This window comes from Muscardinus avellanarius, assembly GCF_963383645.1.
Source record: "Muscardinus avellanarius genome assembly, chromosome: 8".
In the NCBI taxonomy this organism is placed as follows: Eukaryota; Metazoa; Chordata; class Mammalia; order Rodentia; family Gliridae; genus Muscardinus; species Muscardinus avellanarius.
The window spans coordinates 4,132,409-4,150,727 of record NC_137794.1 but is presented as its reverse complement, the minus strand read 5'-3'; the positions used below and the strand labels follow the sequence as shown (position 1 = coordinate 4,150,727).

At 46.5% G+C, this 18,319-nt stretch overlaps 2 protein-coding genes across 2 annotated transcripts in view; both read right to left on the bottom strand.

Annotated features, from left to right (window-relative positions):
- Positions 1-7,291, bottom strand: part of CDC5L (cell division cycle 5 like) — a gene marked incomplete at both ends in the record, with an annotated part of 47,515 nt that extends 40,224 nt beyond the window's left edge. The window contains 4 exons of the mRNA XM_080700265.1: positions 1,272-1,399; positions 2,625-2,786; positions 3,682-3,785; positions 7,247-7,291. Coding sequence (XP_080556391.1) covers positions 1,272-1,399; positions 2,625-2,786; positions 3,682-3,785; positions 7,247-7,291 — 439 coding nt within the window. The remainder of the gene's footprint in view (positions 1-1,271; positions 1,400-2,624; positions 2,787-3,681; positions 3,786-7,246) is intronic.
- Positions 7,292-10,090: 2,799 nt separating this feature from the next.
- SPATS1 (spermatogenesis associated serine rich 1) overlaps positions 10,091-18,319 on the bottom strand; it is a gene marked incomplete at both ends in the record, with an annotated part of 32,903 nt that continues 24,674 nt past the window's right edge. The window contains 4 exons of the mRNA XM_080700593.1: positions 10,091-10,187; positions 10,496-10,639; positions 13,963-14,025; positions 16,028-16,148. Of these exons, the coding sequence (XP_080556719.1) occupies positions 10,091-10,187; positions 10,496-10,639; positions 13,963-14,025; positions 16,028-16,148 (425 nt within the window). The remainder of the gene's footprint in view (positions 10,188-10,495; positions 10,640-13,962; positions 14,026-16,027; positions 16,149-18,319) is intronic.

The window sequence follows — 18,319 nt, the reverse complement described above, 5'->3', positions numbered from 1 at the left end:
CTAAGTGATAATAACATAGCCAGTGTTTTGCCTTTGGGAACCACAATCTTCAAGCTTTATCTTTTAAGAACTCAACAAATATTGAGTGCTCACACAAAAGCCCTGTGAGGTAACAGGCATTATTCTCCATCTGGTAGAGAGGAATCAAAGCTCAGACAGACTATGTGACTTGCCCAAAGTCAATAACTACTAAGCGACTGACAAGGAGCTAAGGCCCTATTCCTAATTCTTGGTTCAATGCTTCACAAAATTCACTGTAAATCTCCATCACAGCCTTGCAGTGTTGCCTTCTCATGGAGATTAAATCATCTCTTTCAAGTGAAAGATGGAGTAAAATTCAATTCAATATCCTCATTTTCTGCCTTTCTCTGTGAATGGGAATAAGAAACAGAACCTCTCACTTCTGGGAAATATGCCCAGTAGTATTACACTGCTTAATTTAATAAGTGCATTGAAGAAATGGAAGGTTGAAACACTGCCCAAAAAGACCAGCTATTCTTTTTTTTTTTTTTTTTTTTGGTGCTGGGGATGGAACCCAAGTGTATTCTACCTCTACCTCTGAACTACATCCAGCCCTATTTTTATTTTGAAAAAGTGTCTAAATTGTGCAGAGGGTCTAAATGGCTGAGGCTGGCTATGAGCCTACAATCCTCATGTCTCAGCCCCCCAAGTACTAGGATTACAAAAGTGTGCCAACACGCTCAGCTTTTAAGATTTTATTTTAAAACAGGTGTCTCCCTACGTTACTAAGTGTCTAAGTTCCTGAGGCTGGTCTTGAACCTGCAATCCTTTCACCTCAGCCTTCCAAGTATTGGGATTACAGGTGTGTACCACCACCGTCGTAGCAAGAGCAACTATTTATTCTTTTTCTTTTCCTTTTTTTTTTTTTTTTTGGCAGGTATGGGGATGGAACCCAGGGGCATTCTACCTCCAAGCGACACTGCCAGCCCTATTTTTTATTCTCTATTTTGAAACAGGGTCTCACTGAGTTGCAGAGGGCCTCACTAAGTAGCTGAGGCTATTCGAAAAACCACAATCCTCCAGTCTCAGCCTCCCGAATGCTGGGATGACAAGAGTGCGCCACCACGCCCGGCTGAGCAGCTATTCTTAATAAAGAAGACTAGAGATAATGAGAAGGATATTAAGAATAACCACTGCTTACAGAACAGAGATTCTAAGGTCAGAGTTCAGGAAGGAAGTAAAAAGGCTGGAAGGAGGCCTGAGGAGTCCACGGCCAGCCCAAAGCAAGCCCTCCACAAGCACGTACGCACCCTCGTCCATATCAATGGGGTCAGGGCGCGCGGGCTTCGTCTCTGGGTTTGGATCTATTTCTCCGGGTTTAAGTTTCCGCGGGTCATCTGTGGTTTCCTCTTCGTTGTCTCTTTGGGCAGTTTTGTCCCTAGAAAAAGCCCAAATGAGTTAGTCACCGCACTCCAGCATCTAGGGTTATGAGTATCATGCTGCCCAGCTCTGGCATCTTCCCAGCCAAACAGATGCACCTAATGGAGGGTGTTGGCACAGTAAAGCATGTCTGCAATTGGTCCATCTGAAGTAACGGTGTTACATAACTCTCTAATTTCAGGGTTTTCTCTCACCATAAAAACAGGACCCAAGCAGCCCCTTAATCACAATGCAATACCACCATACAAATAAACACTCATCACTAAGGAACCAAAATGTTCTAACAGTTCACTCTCGGCACTGTGTGATGAGTGGCTTTTACTTGTTCTTTTACAATCTTTTCCCCAGATTTTCTAAAGTGAACATATACGCCAGGCATGGTGGCGCACACTTGTAATCCCAGTACTTGGGAGGCTGAGACAGGAGGATCACAGGTTTGAGGACAGTCTCAGCAAGCAGTGAGACTCCCATCAACCTAATGAGACCCTGTTTCCAAATTTAAAAAAAAAAAATAGGGCTGAGGGTGTGGCTCAAAGGTAGAATGCCCCTGGGTTCAATCCTGTGCCACAAAAAAATAATTAAATAAATAAAATTCAACATGTATATGCCTTGTACACCTATTTTAAATTATTCTTTTTAAAAGTATACAGCAGCCAGGAGTGGTGGCGCATGCTTGTAATCCCCGCGCTTGGGAGACAGAGACAGGAGGATTGCGTAGGTTCGAAGCCAGTCGCACTGGCTTAGGAGACCCTGTTTCCAAATTAAAAAAAAAAAAAAAATTAGGTCTGGGAGTGTAGCCCAGAGGTAGAAGGGTTTCCAGGAACCCCAGTACCACCAAAAAAAAAAAGTATACAGCAGCCAGGCGTAGTGGCACACGCTTGTAATCCCAGCATTTGGGAGGCTGAGACCTGGAGGATCGCAGTTCATGGACAGCCTCAGCTACTTAGTGAGGCCCTGTTTCAAAATAAATACAAAAATAGGGCAGGGGATGTAGCTCGAGGTCAAATACCCCTGGGTTCCGAACATCCCCAGACCCACCAAAAAAAAAAGTATATAGCAGAAGACATCATTTTGGTCAGTCACACAACATGTAGAATATTGAATCCAATCGTTTTATCCCCTCTGGCTTTAGTCAAACAATCTGTAATTAAAAGCTTAACACTAGGAAATGCTCCTCATTAATATATCCATGTCTCTGAAACTGACTTTGAAGACACACTCACAGGAGAAATTCATAGTGCTCCAGACACTGGGCCGCCGTCCTTCCAATGATGGGAGCAATGGTCCTCCACTGAGTGGGCATCAGCTTGGCAAGATGCAAGAGCTTTTCCTCCTCTTCTCTAGACCACTCCGTTTTCTTAATGCTTGGGTCGAGCCATTCATACCTGTTAGAGATACCATTTTATACACAAATTAGTCACAGTAGAGATGCCGAGTGCACGTATCAGATAAACTGACTTCTGTCGGAAAGGCATGTGCTCCCCTCTTTCAACTACTAAAGCTTTTGAAAAGAAACTATTCACTATATAGTTAAATTTATCCCATTCAATATTCTCCATCTCGCTACACTCTACTACATTTTAATTATGCAAGATCATGTTTAAAAAAGATAACTTGAAGCCAGGCATGGTGGCGCACACTTGTAATCTCAGTACTTGGGAGACTGAGACAGGAGGATCACAGGTTCACAGCCAGCCTCAGCTACTTAGAGAGGCCCTCAGCAACTTAGACCCTGTTTCAAACTAAAAAATAAAATAGGGCTGGGGGCAGAGCTCACAGGTCAAATACCCCTGGGTTCAATCCCCAGCACTACACACAAAAAGACAACCTGTTTGAAACTTCATATACCTTCTTTCTCAACTATCATTTGTTTTGATTTTTTACGTTTACTGGAGGTTTAGAAATGTGGAGAAAGACGATACATCTCATACTCTGTAGTGTCTCTAGCCTGCACGGTACTCCTCATACCTTGGGTCTCGCAACGCCATCTGTCCCTAACAGGAGCTAACTTCAGGAAGCACTCTCAAACACGCTAACTCATCTGGATGGAGTTCAATCTCCTCCACTGAGTGCCAAGTATCATCATCCCTACAGGAGCGGGGCAGAGGGAGTAAGAGCTGGGCTGCCTGAGATCACACAGGAAACAAGCGACAGCTACGCCTGAAATTCCATTTCCACTCCACTTCCTGCTAGAGCAGGATGCCTCTTTAAGAAACCTCAGAGCCATTTCCCTCACGGCAATCAAGAACGCATTGTTTCCCTTTATTAGCCGGTACGTACCATCTGGCTTTGCACTGCTTTGCTGATTTCCGATGCAGCAATGAGGCAATCCTAGACCACTGGTTTTTTCCATATTTCATTACCGCTGCTTTCAGAATTTCATCCTAAAAGAATCGTCAGAGAGTACATTGAATCACAAAACTCTCAAGTGAGAAAAGACACATTTAAATTAACTCTGGTAAGCCAGGCGCGGTGGCACCATCTGTAACCCCACTACCTAGGGAGGATAAGACAGGAGGATCACAGGTTCAAGGACAGCCTCAGCAAGTAGTGAGACTCTTGTCAACCTAGCAACTCTGTTTTCAAATAAAATAGGGCTAGAGGTGTAGCTAGATGGAATACCCATGGAATTCAAGCCCAAGCACCACAAAAAGATAAATTAATTAATTCTGAAAGAACCGCTAGACAGGTAGGTAGACACACATACACACGAACGCGCGCGCACACACACACACACAGGCACACAGGTTTCCTTAAACCTAGGTTTTTAAAAAGGTACAAAACCCTCAGTGACTGTAATGTCAACAGGAAGAATTGGTAAAATGAAAAAAAAAAAAGTAAGAAACCCCACAGAAAGACACCTTACTACTCTGCACTGCACTGCACACATCCCTCAACAAACTGAACATTGGAACAGCCCAATCTAAGAAACACAACTTTTTTTTTTTTGGGGGGGGGGGCGGGTCTGGGGATGTAACCCAGGAGCATTCTACCTCTGAGCTACATCCCCTGCCCTATATTTTTTTATTTGAGACAAGGTCTCACTAAGTTGCAGAGGGCCTAAGTAGCTGAGGCTGTCCGCGAACCACGATCCTCGGGTCTCAGCCTCCCAAATGCTGGGATTACAAGCGTGCGCCACCACGCCCAGCTCAACAGAGGTTAACAAAATGTATACTTCAGCTGGGAGTGGTGGCAGACGCTTGTAATCCCTGCGCTTGGGAGGCAGAGACAGGAGGATCACACAGGTTCGAAGCGAGCCATGCTGACTTAAGAGACCCTGTTTCCAAATAAAAATATAAAAAAATAGGTCTGGGAGTATAGCCGGGAAGTAGAAGGGTTTCCAGGAACCCCAGTAACACACACACAAAAAAAAAAAATGTATACTTCAATTGGTGTTGCTATCATTATCTTCAAAAAGGTATACCTCATTCATTGATACAGTCATCTGAAAACTTTCCTAGCCAGTCATGGTGGTGCAAGCTTGTAATCCCAGCATGTGGGAGGCTGAAACTGAAGGATCCTATTCATGGACAGTCCCAGCTACTTAGTGAGGCCCTTTGCAACCTGGACAGAGCTTGGAGGCAGAATGTCCCTAGGTTCCATCCCCAGTACTGGGGGAAAAAAAATCCTGAATACCTACCTTAAATCAGGTCTCGTGTACTTGGGGAAGGACTTACAAAGTCCTTGGTCTTACAAAGCCACTTGGGATGCTGGTCATGCAGGGTATTTCCTCTCCAGCCCCTGAGCCCACCCAAGACCATGCATATCTCACCTCTAAGCTAAATTAAACATCTCTCCCCTACCCAACAGCCAGCTCACCCAGTCTCCCCTAGTGTCTCAGGACTATTTCACCACAGGGCACCCACACAAACCTGGAATGTACCCATCTCAGGGCAATCTGGCAGCTACGTCACAGACACCAGGGCTGATGTGGCCACAGGTGCACGCACTGGGGTGGGTTTTTAGGCTTTTTCACATGAGACTTGAGCTACTGCCTCATTCTTGAGTCCCTCCATCCCATCCTTCAATCTATAATCAGACACTAAGAAACATCTTTTTAAAGACTGCAGGGTTTTGACCACTGCATGGAAATCCTGCTGCTACTTGCTTCTGTACATCAGTCTCTCCCCCAGAAGTCATCTCTTAGCCGGGTGTGGTAACCCCAGAACTTGGGAGGCTGAGACAGAAGGATCACAGGTTTGAAGCCAGCCTCAGCTACTTCATGAGGCTCTCAGCAACTTGGTGTAACCCTGTTTCCAATTTTTTTAAAAAAATGGGCTGGGGGTGCAGCTCAGAGGTAGAATGCCCCTGGGTTCAATGCCCAGTACCACCAAAATATAAGGTCATCTCTTCTCTAAACAGCCTGCTCCCTCGCCACAAGCTGAAACCATTTTTCACTACCTTTAGTTGTAAATTGGTTGAAGCACTGCTACACTTCAACACATCTTCAACAGTATATGTAGCAAGTATCTACCCTGTTAAGAGTCATTCCCAAATGTCTGCCAAGCAACATACTAGACCTTGCTTACTACTCTGGTTTTAAGAATACCAAGACCTGGTCCTCTTGCCTGGTCCCTCCCCTTTCTGGCGAGAGAAACAGTAACTATCATTTACTGAAAGCTTACTGTGTGCCCACTATTGTAAACTTCCAAATGTTTTAACTCACTCCTCAATAGCAGTGAGTATGATCTTATACAGAAAATAGAAAACTGAGGCTCTGAGAGGTTAAGAAACGTTGCAGGTATCAGATATAAGGATATAAGGCTTGTAAAAGGAGAAAGAAAACAAATGGATGAAAGAGGACCCACATCACCACTGGGGGTGCAACCAATTCTACAGGGTGAGAAGACAGAGTCCAAGAAGAGTTTCTGAACTAGGTTTGAAGGATATTCAGAAAGATGCTGAGCAATAGAACGTCCCAAGAAGGCACAAGATATAAAAAAAACAAAGCATCTAAAGATAAGGTACAGCCCGGCGTGTGGGCACACGTTTATAATCCCAGCATTCGGGAGGCTGAGACAGGAGGATCGCGGTCTGTGGCCAGCCTCAGCTATTTAGTGAGGCCCTTTGCAACTCAGTGCGACCCTGTTTCCAAATAAAGAATAAAAAAACAGGGCTGGGGGTGTAGCAAAACAGCCTGGGCTCCATCCCCAGTACTGTAATAAATAATAAAAAATAAACAAATATACATTCCATAAACTAATAGATCCAGTACACTATAAACTCAAAAGGCACAAAACTTTCCCTTCTATCTTACTCCCTCTCTACTGCCCCTCAGCTCACCCGCGGCATTATCCACTACACTTCTGGAAGCAGAAACTACCTAGGGAATTTGTCCTGGCTGGCTTCTCTCCAGGCAAAGGCGGAGTGACGGATGATGAGAGGGGGGGAGGGAGGGATGAGGGCATCAACCCGCTCTCTGAACCTGTCACTCAAGCTCCTTCCACACTGCAAGGAAGTCATGGGAAAATAAAGTTGTGGCCGCAGCAACTTTTATTTCTGAGCACCAGAGAAAGGTGGCGGGCGCCGGAAAAGGAACTCTTGCTAAGATCTCAGCTCTCAGCCACACAAAGTGCCCCCGCGGGCGAGAAGGGGGCGCGTCCTTAACTCAGCTGCCACCCCCTAAGGGCCTAACAGAGGCTGAGCAGTGAGCTTGGAGCTGGGTGGCCAGGTAGCTGTTCCGCGATCCCCGTCCTTCCCGCGGGATGGGGCTCGGCTCCCGCGCGGCGCCCCTCGCAGACCCCGCCGGGCATCCTCCCCGGAGCCCGGCCCGCGCGTGCGCACCAGCCGCCGGAGGGGGCGCAGGGCAGCGGAGGGCAGCGGCCGGCGGGAAGAGGAGCCTCACCTCGGTATTCCTCCACACGCCCCCTTTGATCATAATTCGAGGCATCTTGGCGGCTGCGTGTCCCGGCAAATGGCCCGGAGAAGCTGCGGCCAAGTAGTAACGGCGCCTCACTCACGGGACCCAAAGCCGCCACTTCCTCCGAGCGCGACCTTCCGCTTTGAGGAATCTGCGCAGGCGCGGAGGGGCGGGGCGACTGGCAGGTCTCGCGAGATCTCGGTGGCCGAGGGGAGGGAGCGCGGCGGGCCAGCGGTGCGGACCAGGGACTGCCGCGCCTGGTGGTGCCCGCCTGCCATCTCGTACTTGGGAGGCTGAGACGGGAGGATCAGGGTTCGCGGCCAGCCTCAGCTACTTAGTGGGGCCCTTGCCACTTAGGAAGACCCTGTCTCAAAGTAAAGAACAAAAAAATAGGGCTGGAGGTGTAGCTTAAAGGTAGAATGCCGCTGGGCTCCATCCCCGATTTTACCACATAAAGAAAATAAAAAGGAAACCAGCAGAACCCTGCCCCGTGCGCATGCCCAGTGCAGGCGGGAGGAAGTCACGGCTCTCGCGAGATCTCAGAAGTGGTCCCGCGGGAGGGGCGTGGGGGAGAGGCCGTGACGTCACGCGCGGCGCGGGAGGGAGAGTCTGGCTCCTGGGGTCCGGCTCGCTGGGTCCGCAGAGAACTTTGTAAAGTCACTAAAGAAACCTTTTTTAATCAAGCATTTCATTAACAGTAGCCACAGGATAATAAGAAAAAGGCAGTATCTTAGGGCTCAGTTTTCTTTTCTTTTTTTTTTTTTATTTGCGGTGCTGGGGATGAAACCCAGGAGCCTTCTACCTTCGAGCTACCTCCCCAACCCTGTTTTTTATTCTTTATTTTGAAACAGGGTCTCACTGAGTTGCAGAGGGCCTCACTAGGTAGCTGAGGCTGCCCCCTGTCTCAGTCTCCCAAGTGCTGGGATTACAAGCGTGCGCCACCATGCCCGGCTAGGGCTCAGTTTTCAAACCTGTAAAATAAATATAATGAGCCGGGCGTGGTGGCGCATGCTTGTAATCCCCGCGCTTGGGAGCCTGAGACAGGAGGATCGCGCAGGTTCAAAGCCCGCCTCAGCTAGCTTAAGAGACCCTGTTTCCAAATAAAATATTAAAAAATAGGTCTGAGCCGGGCGTGGTGGTGCACGCTTGTAATCCTGGCATTCAGAAGGCTGAGACGGGAGGAGGATCGCGGTTCGCAGACAGCCCCAGCTACTGAGGCCCTCTGCAACTTAGTGAGACCCGGTTTCAAAATAAAGAATAAAAAATAGGGCAGGAGGTGTAGCTTGGAGGTCAAATGCCCCTGGGTTCCATCGCCAAACCCGCAAAAAAAAAAAAAAAAAATAGGTCTGGGAGTGTAGCCCGGAGGTAGAAGGGCCCTGGGTTCCATCCCCAATACCACCAAATAAATAAATTAATTAAATAAAGATAATCATCGTACCGGCTTTCTGGAGTCCTAAGGGCTTAAACCCGGCACAGGTGTCTGATGCAAAATGCTCAATAAAGTGGCAGTCGTCCTTGTAAGACGTCCACTCCAACTCACCCCAACCCCAGGGGATCAGTGGGCGATCCAGAAACCCGTGAGAATATCACGCAGGGTTTTTTATTCACCACCATTGGTTTTGTGGGGTACGAGTTGCCATTGTTAAGCACTGGTGGCAGGTAGTAGCAAGTTGACTACCTAACACCTGTTCTCAGTGTCCTCATCTGAAAAATTGAGCTAAGAGTACCTACTACATAATTTGGGGGTGGGAGGCAGGTTGAGATGTAACCCAAAGAAGACCCAGGTGTGGTGGCGCGGGCTCGTAATCCCAGTACTTGGGAGGCTGAGACAGGAGGATCTCATACTGGAGTCCAGCCTCAGCTGCTTAGTGAATCCTCTGCAACTTAGACCCTGTTTCAAAATGAAGAATAAGATATAGGGCTGGGGGTATAGCTTGGGGGTAGAGTGCTCCTGGGTTCAACTCCCAGTGTCACAAAAAATAAACTAAAAAAACCCAAAGAGAGAGTGATTATCAAACTTGGCCGTCCCATCTCCCAATTACTCACACAGTTTCCTTCACTATTTCAGAACATCTCTTTGGCACCAGCCCTGCAAGTCATAAAAGTATTTTGTTGATGGATCAAGCTCACTACTAATCTCAGTATTTGGGAGGCTGAAATAGGAGGATCACAGGTTCCCAGCCAGCCTCCGCTACCTAATGAGGCTTTCTGCAATTTAGTAAGACCCTCTTTCAAAATTAAAAAAACAAGCTGGGCATGGTGGCCCACACTTGTAATCCCAGCATTTGGGAGGCGGAGACAGCAGTTCTCGGACAGCCTCAGCTACTTAGTGAGGCCCTGTGTAGCTCAGGGAGACCCTGTTTCAATATAAAGAATTAAGAGCCAGGCATGGTGTTGCACGCTTGTCATCCCAGCATTCGGGAGGCTGAGATCAGAGGATTGTGGTTCTCGGAAAGCCTCAGCTACTTGGTGAGGCCCTTTGCAACTCAGTGAGACGCGGTTTTAAAATAAAGAATAAAAAACAGGGCAGGGGGTGTAGCTCAGAAGTCGACTGCCCCTGGGTTCCATCCCCAGACCTGCAAAAAGAAAAAAAAAAAAGAATTAAAAAAATAGGGTTGGGGGTGTCACTCGGAGGTAGAATGCCTTTGGGTTTCATCCCCAAGTACCGCCAAAAGAAAAAAAAATCTAGGTGAAGGATATGCAGGTGTTTGTTGTACAATTCTTGCAACTTTTATGTGAGTGTAAAAGTTTTCAAACTATGAAGTGTAACAAGACAGAGCACAATAACTCCTCATTAGAGCTAAACTTTTTATTGTGAACAGCCACATGTCAAAAACCAGCGACCGAAGAGGCCCGCCACAGGACACTCAGCACCTGATCTGTGGGTCTGTTTCTCCTCAGGATTGTCTTGCAATGTCCAAAGTACCTGCGGATAGAGGCACGGGGTTAAAGGCTGTGTCCTCCTAGAAGGCTAACAGTGGGGCCGCTGGTGACACACGCCTGTCGTCCCACCTACTACGGACGCTGAGGATCTGGAGTTCAAGGCCACAAGGCAAAAAAAGACCCTGTTCCAGATATAAAAGACCAAGAGTCACCAGCGACACATCCAGCTCTCTTGATGCGCCGTGACACCTGCCCAGGGGACACCTCAGGGCGGCAGACATTCACTCCAGGAGGGGCTCGGCCTCCTCTCCTCTCCAAAAGCCTGCTCTTCTGGGCTCCTCCAGCGTTTACACTGTTTTCTGAAGTTTCTTTGACCCACCGGGAGGGAATAAACTCTGTATTAAGGGCTCCGCGGGCTGCCAGTTGTCAAGCTCCTCGACTTCCTTTATTTCATTCTTCAAATTGTTGGCCTTCTCTTTCATCCAGAAAGGCAGGCTGCGAGAAGAAGAAAATGAGTCTGAATTTGTCTGCTGTGAACTTTACACACACCATCAGCGGATACAGCGCTGTGCAAAAGCACATGAAATAAAATTGGAGTTGTTCCAGGTTTAGTGACACACGCCTGTTAATCCAGTTCTTGGGAGGCTGTGACAGGAGGCTCCCAGGGCCCGGAATTGGCGAAACCCTGTTTTAAAGTAAAATGAGCCAGGAGTGGTGGCGCACACTTCTAGTCCCAGTACTTGGGAGGCTGAGACAGGAGGAGCTGGGTTTGCAGTCAGCCTCAGCTTTTTTTTTTTCTTTTCTTTTCTTTTCTTTTCTTTTCTTTTCTTTTCTTTTCTTTTCTTTTCTTTTCTTTGCAGTACTAGGGATGGAACCCAGGGGCATTCTATCTCCAAGCTCCACCCCCAGCCCTGTTTTTTGTTTTTGTTTTTTTAATTCTTTATTTTGAAACAGGGTCTCACTGAGTTGCAAAGGGCCTCACTAAGTAGCTGAGGCTATCTGTGAACTCCTGTCTCAGCCTCCCAAATGCTGGGATTACAAGTGTGTGCCCCCACGTCCGGTTCTGTGAATAAAATTGATAAGTACAACGCAACCTCACAAGACTGCGTCATCAAATAACTTGGAGGAAATAAGAACACAAGTTTCTTTTGTTTTTGTTTGTTGTTTGTTTGTTTGTGGTGCTGGGAATTGAACCCAAAAACATTCTCCCTCTGAGCTACCCACCCCAGATCTATTTTGTTTTTTAATGTGGAAACAGGTCCTAAGTTGCTGAGGCTGGCTGCCAACCTGAGATCCTCCTGTCTCCGCCTCCCAAGTATGGGGATTTGAAGCATGCACTAGCATACCCAGCTCTACAAGCTTTATTCATAGGTAATAAGGAGTTTGGATTCCAGCCACAATGGAATAGCAGGGATTGGACTCTCCAGATTTGTTTTTTTTTTTTTTTTTTTGTGGTACTGGAACCCAGAGACTTTCTACCTCTGAGCTATCCTCCCAGACCTATTTTATATTTTATTTGGAAACAGGGTCTCACTGAGTTGCTGAGAGCCTCACTAAGTAGCTGAGGCTGGCTTTGAACCTGTGCGATCCTCCTGTCTCAGCCTCCCAAACGCGGGGATTACAAGCGTGCGCCACCACGCCCGGCTGATTCTCCAGATTTAAACAATTAGAAACCTGAACAAAATGTAGAATACTGGGCACAGTGGTGCAGACCTCTGACCTCAGTACTTGGTTGGCTGTGCTAGGAAGATTGCAGGTTAGAGGCCAGTGCTCCATAATTTAGCAAGATCTCGTTTCAAAAAAGAAAAAATAGCTGGACATGGTGGTGCACGCTTGCATTCCCAGTGGGAGGCTGAGACCGGAGGATGGCGGTTCGCGGACAGCCTCAGCTACTTAGTAAGGCCCTCTGCAACTCAGTGAGACCCTGTTTCAAAATAAAGAACAAAAAATAGGGCTGGGGTGTAGCTCAGAGGTCGAAGGTCCCTGGGTTCCATCCCCAGTACCACAAAAAAAATTTTTTTTCATGTAAAGCACAAACATGGGAATCCCTGAATGTGAACAATGACAGTCAGGCGCGGTGCACACGTCTGTGTCCCAGCACTTGAGAGGCAGACACAGGAGGATCGCAGGTTTGAGGACAGCCTCCGCAGGTGGTAAGACTCGCATCAACCTAGCAAGATCCTGTTTCCAAATAAGAAATTAAAAAATACATTGAGCCGGGCGTGGTGCTGCACGCTTGTAATCCCAGCATTCAGGAGGCTGAGACAGGAGGATCACGGCGGTTCACGGCCAGCCTCAGCTACGTAGGCCCTTTGCAACTCAGAACTCAGTGAGCCCCTGTTTCAAAATAAAGAATAAAAAATATGGCTTGGAAGTGGAATACCCCTGGGTTCCATCCCCAGACTTAAAAAAAAAAAAATTGAGCTGGGGCTATAGCTTGAAGGCAGAATGCCTCTGGGTTAAATCTCCACTACCACAAAACAATTTTAAAAATAAATGAAAATAAAATAGGACTGGGATGTAGCTTGGAGATAGAGGTTCAATCCCCATTGCCAAATTTTATTTATATATATATATATATATATATATATATATATATACACACACACACACACACATATATACACACATATGTATATATGTGCAAATTTTACATAATATAATAATAATCTCAAGTCTGAAATACAAACCGTTTATTCCCACCAAGCTCCGGGGCTGGTTTTCTGACCTTGCTGCATTGTCTAATACAAGAGTTTTCCTGGGGACATTATTATCCAAACCATAAACCAGGCATGGTGGCGCACGCTTGTAATCCCAGCATTCGGGAGGCTGAGACCAGAGGATCGCGGTTCACAGTTCACCTCAGGTACTTAGTGAGGCCCTCCGCAACTCAGTGAGACCCGGTTTCAAAATAAAGAATAAAAAATAGGGCAGGGGGTGTAGCTCGGAGGTCGAATGTCCCTGGGTTCCATCCCCAGACCCACAAAAAAAAAAAAAAATATATATATATATATATATATGTATATGTATATGTATATATATATATATGTATATGTATATATGTATTATCCAAACCATAGTGTGTGTGTCTCTCTCTCCCTCTCCCTCCATAAAATATCTCCTCTTACTTAGGTAAGCAAATGGGGTGCAGAAGAAGGCTGAAAATCAGAATGAAGTTAGGTCCTGTGAGGGACGCTCTGAGGCCTTTCCTCTCTGCCTCCTGAAACCACCCCTTCTCTCTGGTTGCAAACCAATGTATTGTACTTTTCCAACAAACTCTTATTCTTTTTTTTTTTTTTTGCCATTCTCTTACTGGTCTCTTATTTTTTTTTTATTTTTGTATTGCTGCGGTGCAGTCATACATCGCGATGTTAGGGACAAGCTGGTGGAGGCATACAGGCACACATGGCTCATTCAGCCCTTCCCCGGTCCCTCCCCCTCCCTCCTCCTCAGATTTGGCTAGTGACTGACTTTGCAATAAACTCATACTCTTGAAGCAGGACGCCTGGTTTTTTGTTGTCGTTTTGGTTTGGTTTTTGCCGTGTGTCAACTCTCCTACCAAGCATGCTTAGTACAGCACATGGCCTGTGGTGATTTGCCAACCACGGCTGTTGAATAGTGTCCATCCCAGCTGCGGATGCTCCGGACACTGGCCCTCCACGAATCTCTCTCCAAAGGCCCTCCTTACCAACGCCCAGCCTCCTGCCGGGATTCTAAAGGTCCTTGCGTGTCTGTTTGTAAGGCTTTCAACAGGAGAAAATAAAGTGACTGAGAGTTTTGTAAAGATGGGATAATATAAACTGGGTAGGAGAACTCACTTGGGAATCTGCGGAAGAGGCTCGAGAGGAATGAACGTATCCAATTTCTTTTCATAAGGCACCCTGAAAAACAGAAAAGGAACCCGCAAAATGGTGCGGTTCCCACGACGCAGAGCTCAGTACGTCACTGTGTTCAGAAAATCTCATCTTCCGGTTCTAATTTTCAAGTACCGACTTCAAAATTATAAGGGCCATATGGCTATTAATTTTGGTTATTTAGCCAGGCGTGGTGGTGCACGCCTGTAAGCCCAGTACTTGGAAGACTGAGACAGGAGGATCACAGGTTCAAGGACAGCCTCAGCAAGTTTTGAGCTCGCACCAACCTAGTGAGATCCTGTTTCCAAATAAGAAAACAAATAAACCGGACTGGGGGTATAGCTTGAAGGTAGAATGCCTCTGGATTCAATCCCCAGAACCACGCACACACAAAAACATTTTTTTGTTATTTTTACTCAAAAATCATTATATTCCATAGGGTTAATTTTTTAAAAAATATTTTAAGGGGCCGGGCGTGGTGGCACACGCTTGTAATCCCCGCGCTTGGGAGGCAGAGACAGGAGGATTGCGCAGGTTCGAAGCCAGTCGCGCGCGCTGGCGTAGGAGACCCTGTTTCCAAATAAAAAAATGTAAAAATAGGTCTGGGAGTGTAGCCCAGAGGTAGAAGGGCTTCCAGGAACCCCAGTACCACAAAAAAAAAAAAAAAAAATATATATATATATATATATATATATATATATATATATATATATATTTTAAGGGCAGTACAACAATTTTTTCTTTTCAGCAAGTGATCATCCTGTTTTCTTAAATCACTTTAGACAAGTTTACTTCCAAGTTTAAGTCAACTAAGTATTTACTAATCAACAAGATGATTCAGGATAGAAATGCAAAAGCCTTCAAATTTATGGTAATAGAAATAGTTGAAAAATTGACAACCTATATTTGTAGGCAAAACTTTGTTTATCCTTGCGTACATGTACTGAATATTGAAATGTCACACTGAGGTGGACGAAGCAGCACACATCTGTAATTCCACTAATTGAGAGGCTGAGATTGGAGGGTTGCAAGTTCAAGGCCAGCCTCAGCAACTTAACAGACCCTCAACAACTTACTGAAAGCCTGTTTCAAAATAAAAAATAAAAAGGGCTGGGGGTACCTCGGTGGTGGAATGCAATTGGCTCAGTACCACAAAAAGGGTTACATTATACCCCCACATATGTATAACAACCATATGCCAGTTAAAATGTGTAAATATATATTATAAGCTGGGCATGGTGGAACACCCTTGTAATCTCAGTACTTGGGAGACCGAGACAGGAAAATCACAGGTTCACGGCCAGCCTCAGCTACTTTAGTGAGGCCCTTCACAACTTAATGAGATTCTGTTTCAAAAAATAAATAAAATCAGGCTGGGCGTGTAGCTCAGAGGTAGAATCCCCCTGGGTTCAATCCCCAGTGCCAATATATATATATAATTTGTATGTGCTTTGTAATTTCAATTAAAGATGAACTTTGTTTGTTTGCTTGTTTTTGTGGTACTGGGATGAAACCCAGGGGCTTTGTAACTCCAGGGTATACCTCCGGACCTATTTTCTATTTTATTTGGAAACAGGGTCTCACTAAATTGCAGAGAGCCTCACTAAGCTGCTGAGGCTGGCTTCGAACCTGTGCGATCCTCCTGTCTCAGCCTCCCATGCACGGGGATTCCAGGTGTATGCCACCAAGCCCAGCTAAAGATAAACTTTTTAAGGAATTTTCACCTGATTATGTTTTGTTGAGATCCACTCTTTTGTTGTTTTTTGTTTTGTTTTGTTTGCAGCACTTGGGATGGAACCCAGGGGCATTCTACCTCCGAGTTACACCCCCAGCCCTATTTTTTATTCTTTGTTTTGAAACAGGGTCTCACTGAGTTGCAGAGTGCCTCACCAAGTAGCTGAGGCTGGCCGCAAACCGTGATCCCCCTGTCTCAGCCTCCCGAATGCTGGGATTACAGTTTCCACGTAGTATAAAGACACAAATCTCTTTAAAGGAGAGCACGGAGACTCTGGAGGTGCGGTGCACTCACAATGAGAAGTTCACTGGCGGCAGCGTAGATCCTGCTTTATGGAAGCCTTTGCTCTGCTCCGGGAACATATACGGATTATCCCCAGGAGTTAACTTTGGGATTCCATTCCTAGGATCAATACCTGTGGAAAATGTTGGAAAACAACATCACACAAAGGACTGTAGTTGAGCCACAGATCCGCTCTGTGTAGCGGCAGGTATTTTAGTGTTTTATCTGAGTTACATAGAGATTCTGTTGCAGGAGACTCGGTCTCCCCTTTTCCAGTCCCCCCCCCCCCGATTCCCAAGGCAAGATTCCCAGAGGCCAAAATCAGAGACAGGTTGTTTATTTGCTGGTAAATGGCCCAATTGGGAAACTCACAGAACTGATCCCCGAACAAAGGGTTCTCGTGATTTTTATACCCTCGGTCTCTCACTTTGCAGAAGGAGGAGTAAGTTTGAAATTGATTGCATCTAGCAAGGCACTTAAGTTACATAGCATCCCCAGCTCTCCCAGTCTTTTAACTGGCCCTCTCTTGTTTACTTAGATACTGGATCAGACCCTGACTAAGGAACAGCTTTTTTTTTTTTTTTTTTTTTTTTTTTTGTATGTCTGGGGATGGAACCCAAGGGCATTCAATCTCCGAGCTACACCCCCTGCCCTGTTTTTTATTCTTTATTTTGAAACAGGGTCTCACTAAGTTGCAGAGGGCCTCACTAAGTGGCTGAGGCTGGCCACAAACCTGAAATCCTCCTGTCTCAGGCTCCCAAGTACTGGGATGGCAGGTGTGTGCCACCCCTCCTGGCTTCATATTTCCTTTAGAGGTATATGTGTAGAACAAGAGTTGGGTAGAACTCGGGACTTCTGTAGGACTTCCGTACCAGTGAACGTCTTCCAGCTCATCTAGGTATGGCCTTCCGTGTATTCTCTATGCACATAAATAAAAGTCTCGATTTCCAAAACTAGTCTCTGCTATGAGTTTAAAACTCTTGCCGGGCGTGGTGGCGCACGCTTGTAACCCCAGCATCCAGGAGGCTGAAACCGGAGGATTGCGGTTTGTGGAAAGCCTCAGCTACTGAGTGAGGCCCTCTGTAACTCAGTGAGACCCTATTTCAAAATAAAGAATAAAAAAGGGCAGGGTATGTGGCTCGGAAGTCAAATGCCCCTGGGTTCCATCCCCAGACCCGCAAAAAAATAAAATAAAATAAAATAAAATAAATAAAACTCTTATTTTATTTTGAGGTACTGGGGATGGAACCCAGGGACATTCTATCTCTGCGCTACACCCCAGTCCTGTTTTTTTTTTTTTTAATTTGGAAACAGGGTCTCACTGAGTTGCAGAGGGCCTCACTAAGTAGCTGAGCCTGGCCACGAACTGCGATCCTCCTTCTCAGCCTCCCAAATGCTGAGATTACAAGCGTGTGCCACCACACCCAGCTAAAACTCTATTTTAAATTTCAAACATGAGCTCAGAGCCACAGAGGAGATACGCCGGCCTCACTCCCTAGGACGCGGCAGCAGCACCTTACTGCCGGCTGCAGAGGTGAGTTCACCGGACGGCACCAGACCAACGCACTCAACAGCCCACCAGGCTCCAGAGAGGAGCGGCGGACAGCGAGCCGAGGTAAGCCGCTGCGGATCAGCCGGGAGGAATTCAGTAGATTTTTCGGTGCAGGGAGCATCTAAAGCTCCCAGGGGCTGGGTTCAGCACACCCTTCAGGGACTCAGAGCAGAGCTCAAAACCAGAGAAGAAATACGCCAGCCTCACGGCCGAGGGAGTGGCAGCAGCACCATATTGCCACCGGCAGCAGCAGCAGCGAATTCACTGAGTCCACTACAGCTCCATCAGCGCACTCAACAACAGTGAGTCAAATTGCGGCCCCTAGAGGAGAAATCCCAGTACTGTACTCCCAGGGACTTGACCCAGTGGGGGAGTGGCGGTGGCAGAGATATCACACCATAGGAAAACGCCCATCCTGGCACCCCCATGGTCTAAAGCAGCCTCAATTGACTCCCTGGGTCTGAGACTCTGCGATACAACCTAGTACAGGAATAGTGGTAACTGAGATACCACAGACTCGAGATCCAGAGCACCTTAAGTGAAGTTGTAGTGACCCAGAGAAGAACCCAGAGAAGGCACAAACTTCCAAAACCATGGGAAAGAGGAATAACAATGGAGTAATGAATGCCCACAACCCCACAACTTCAGAAACTGATAAAACAGAAATTCAGAGATTTCTAGAAGATCAAATCAGGAAAATAACTGTAGAAATAATAGAGGTGTTTAGAAAAGAACTCAGAGAGAGCCAAAAA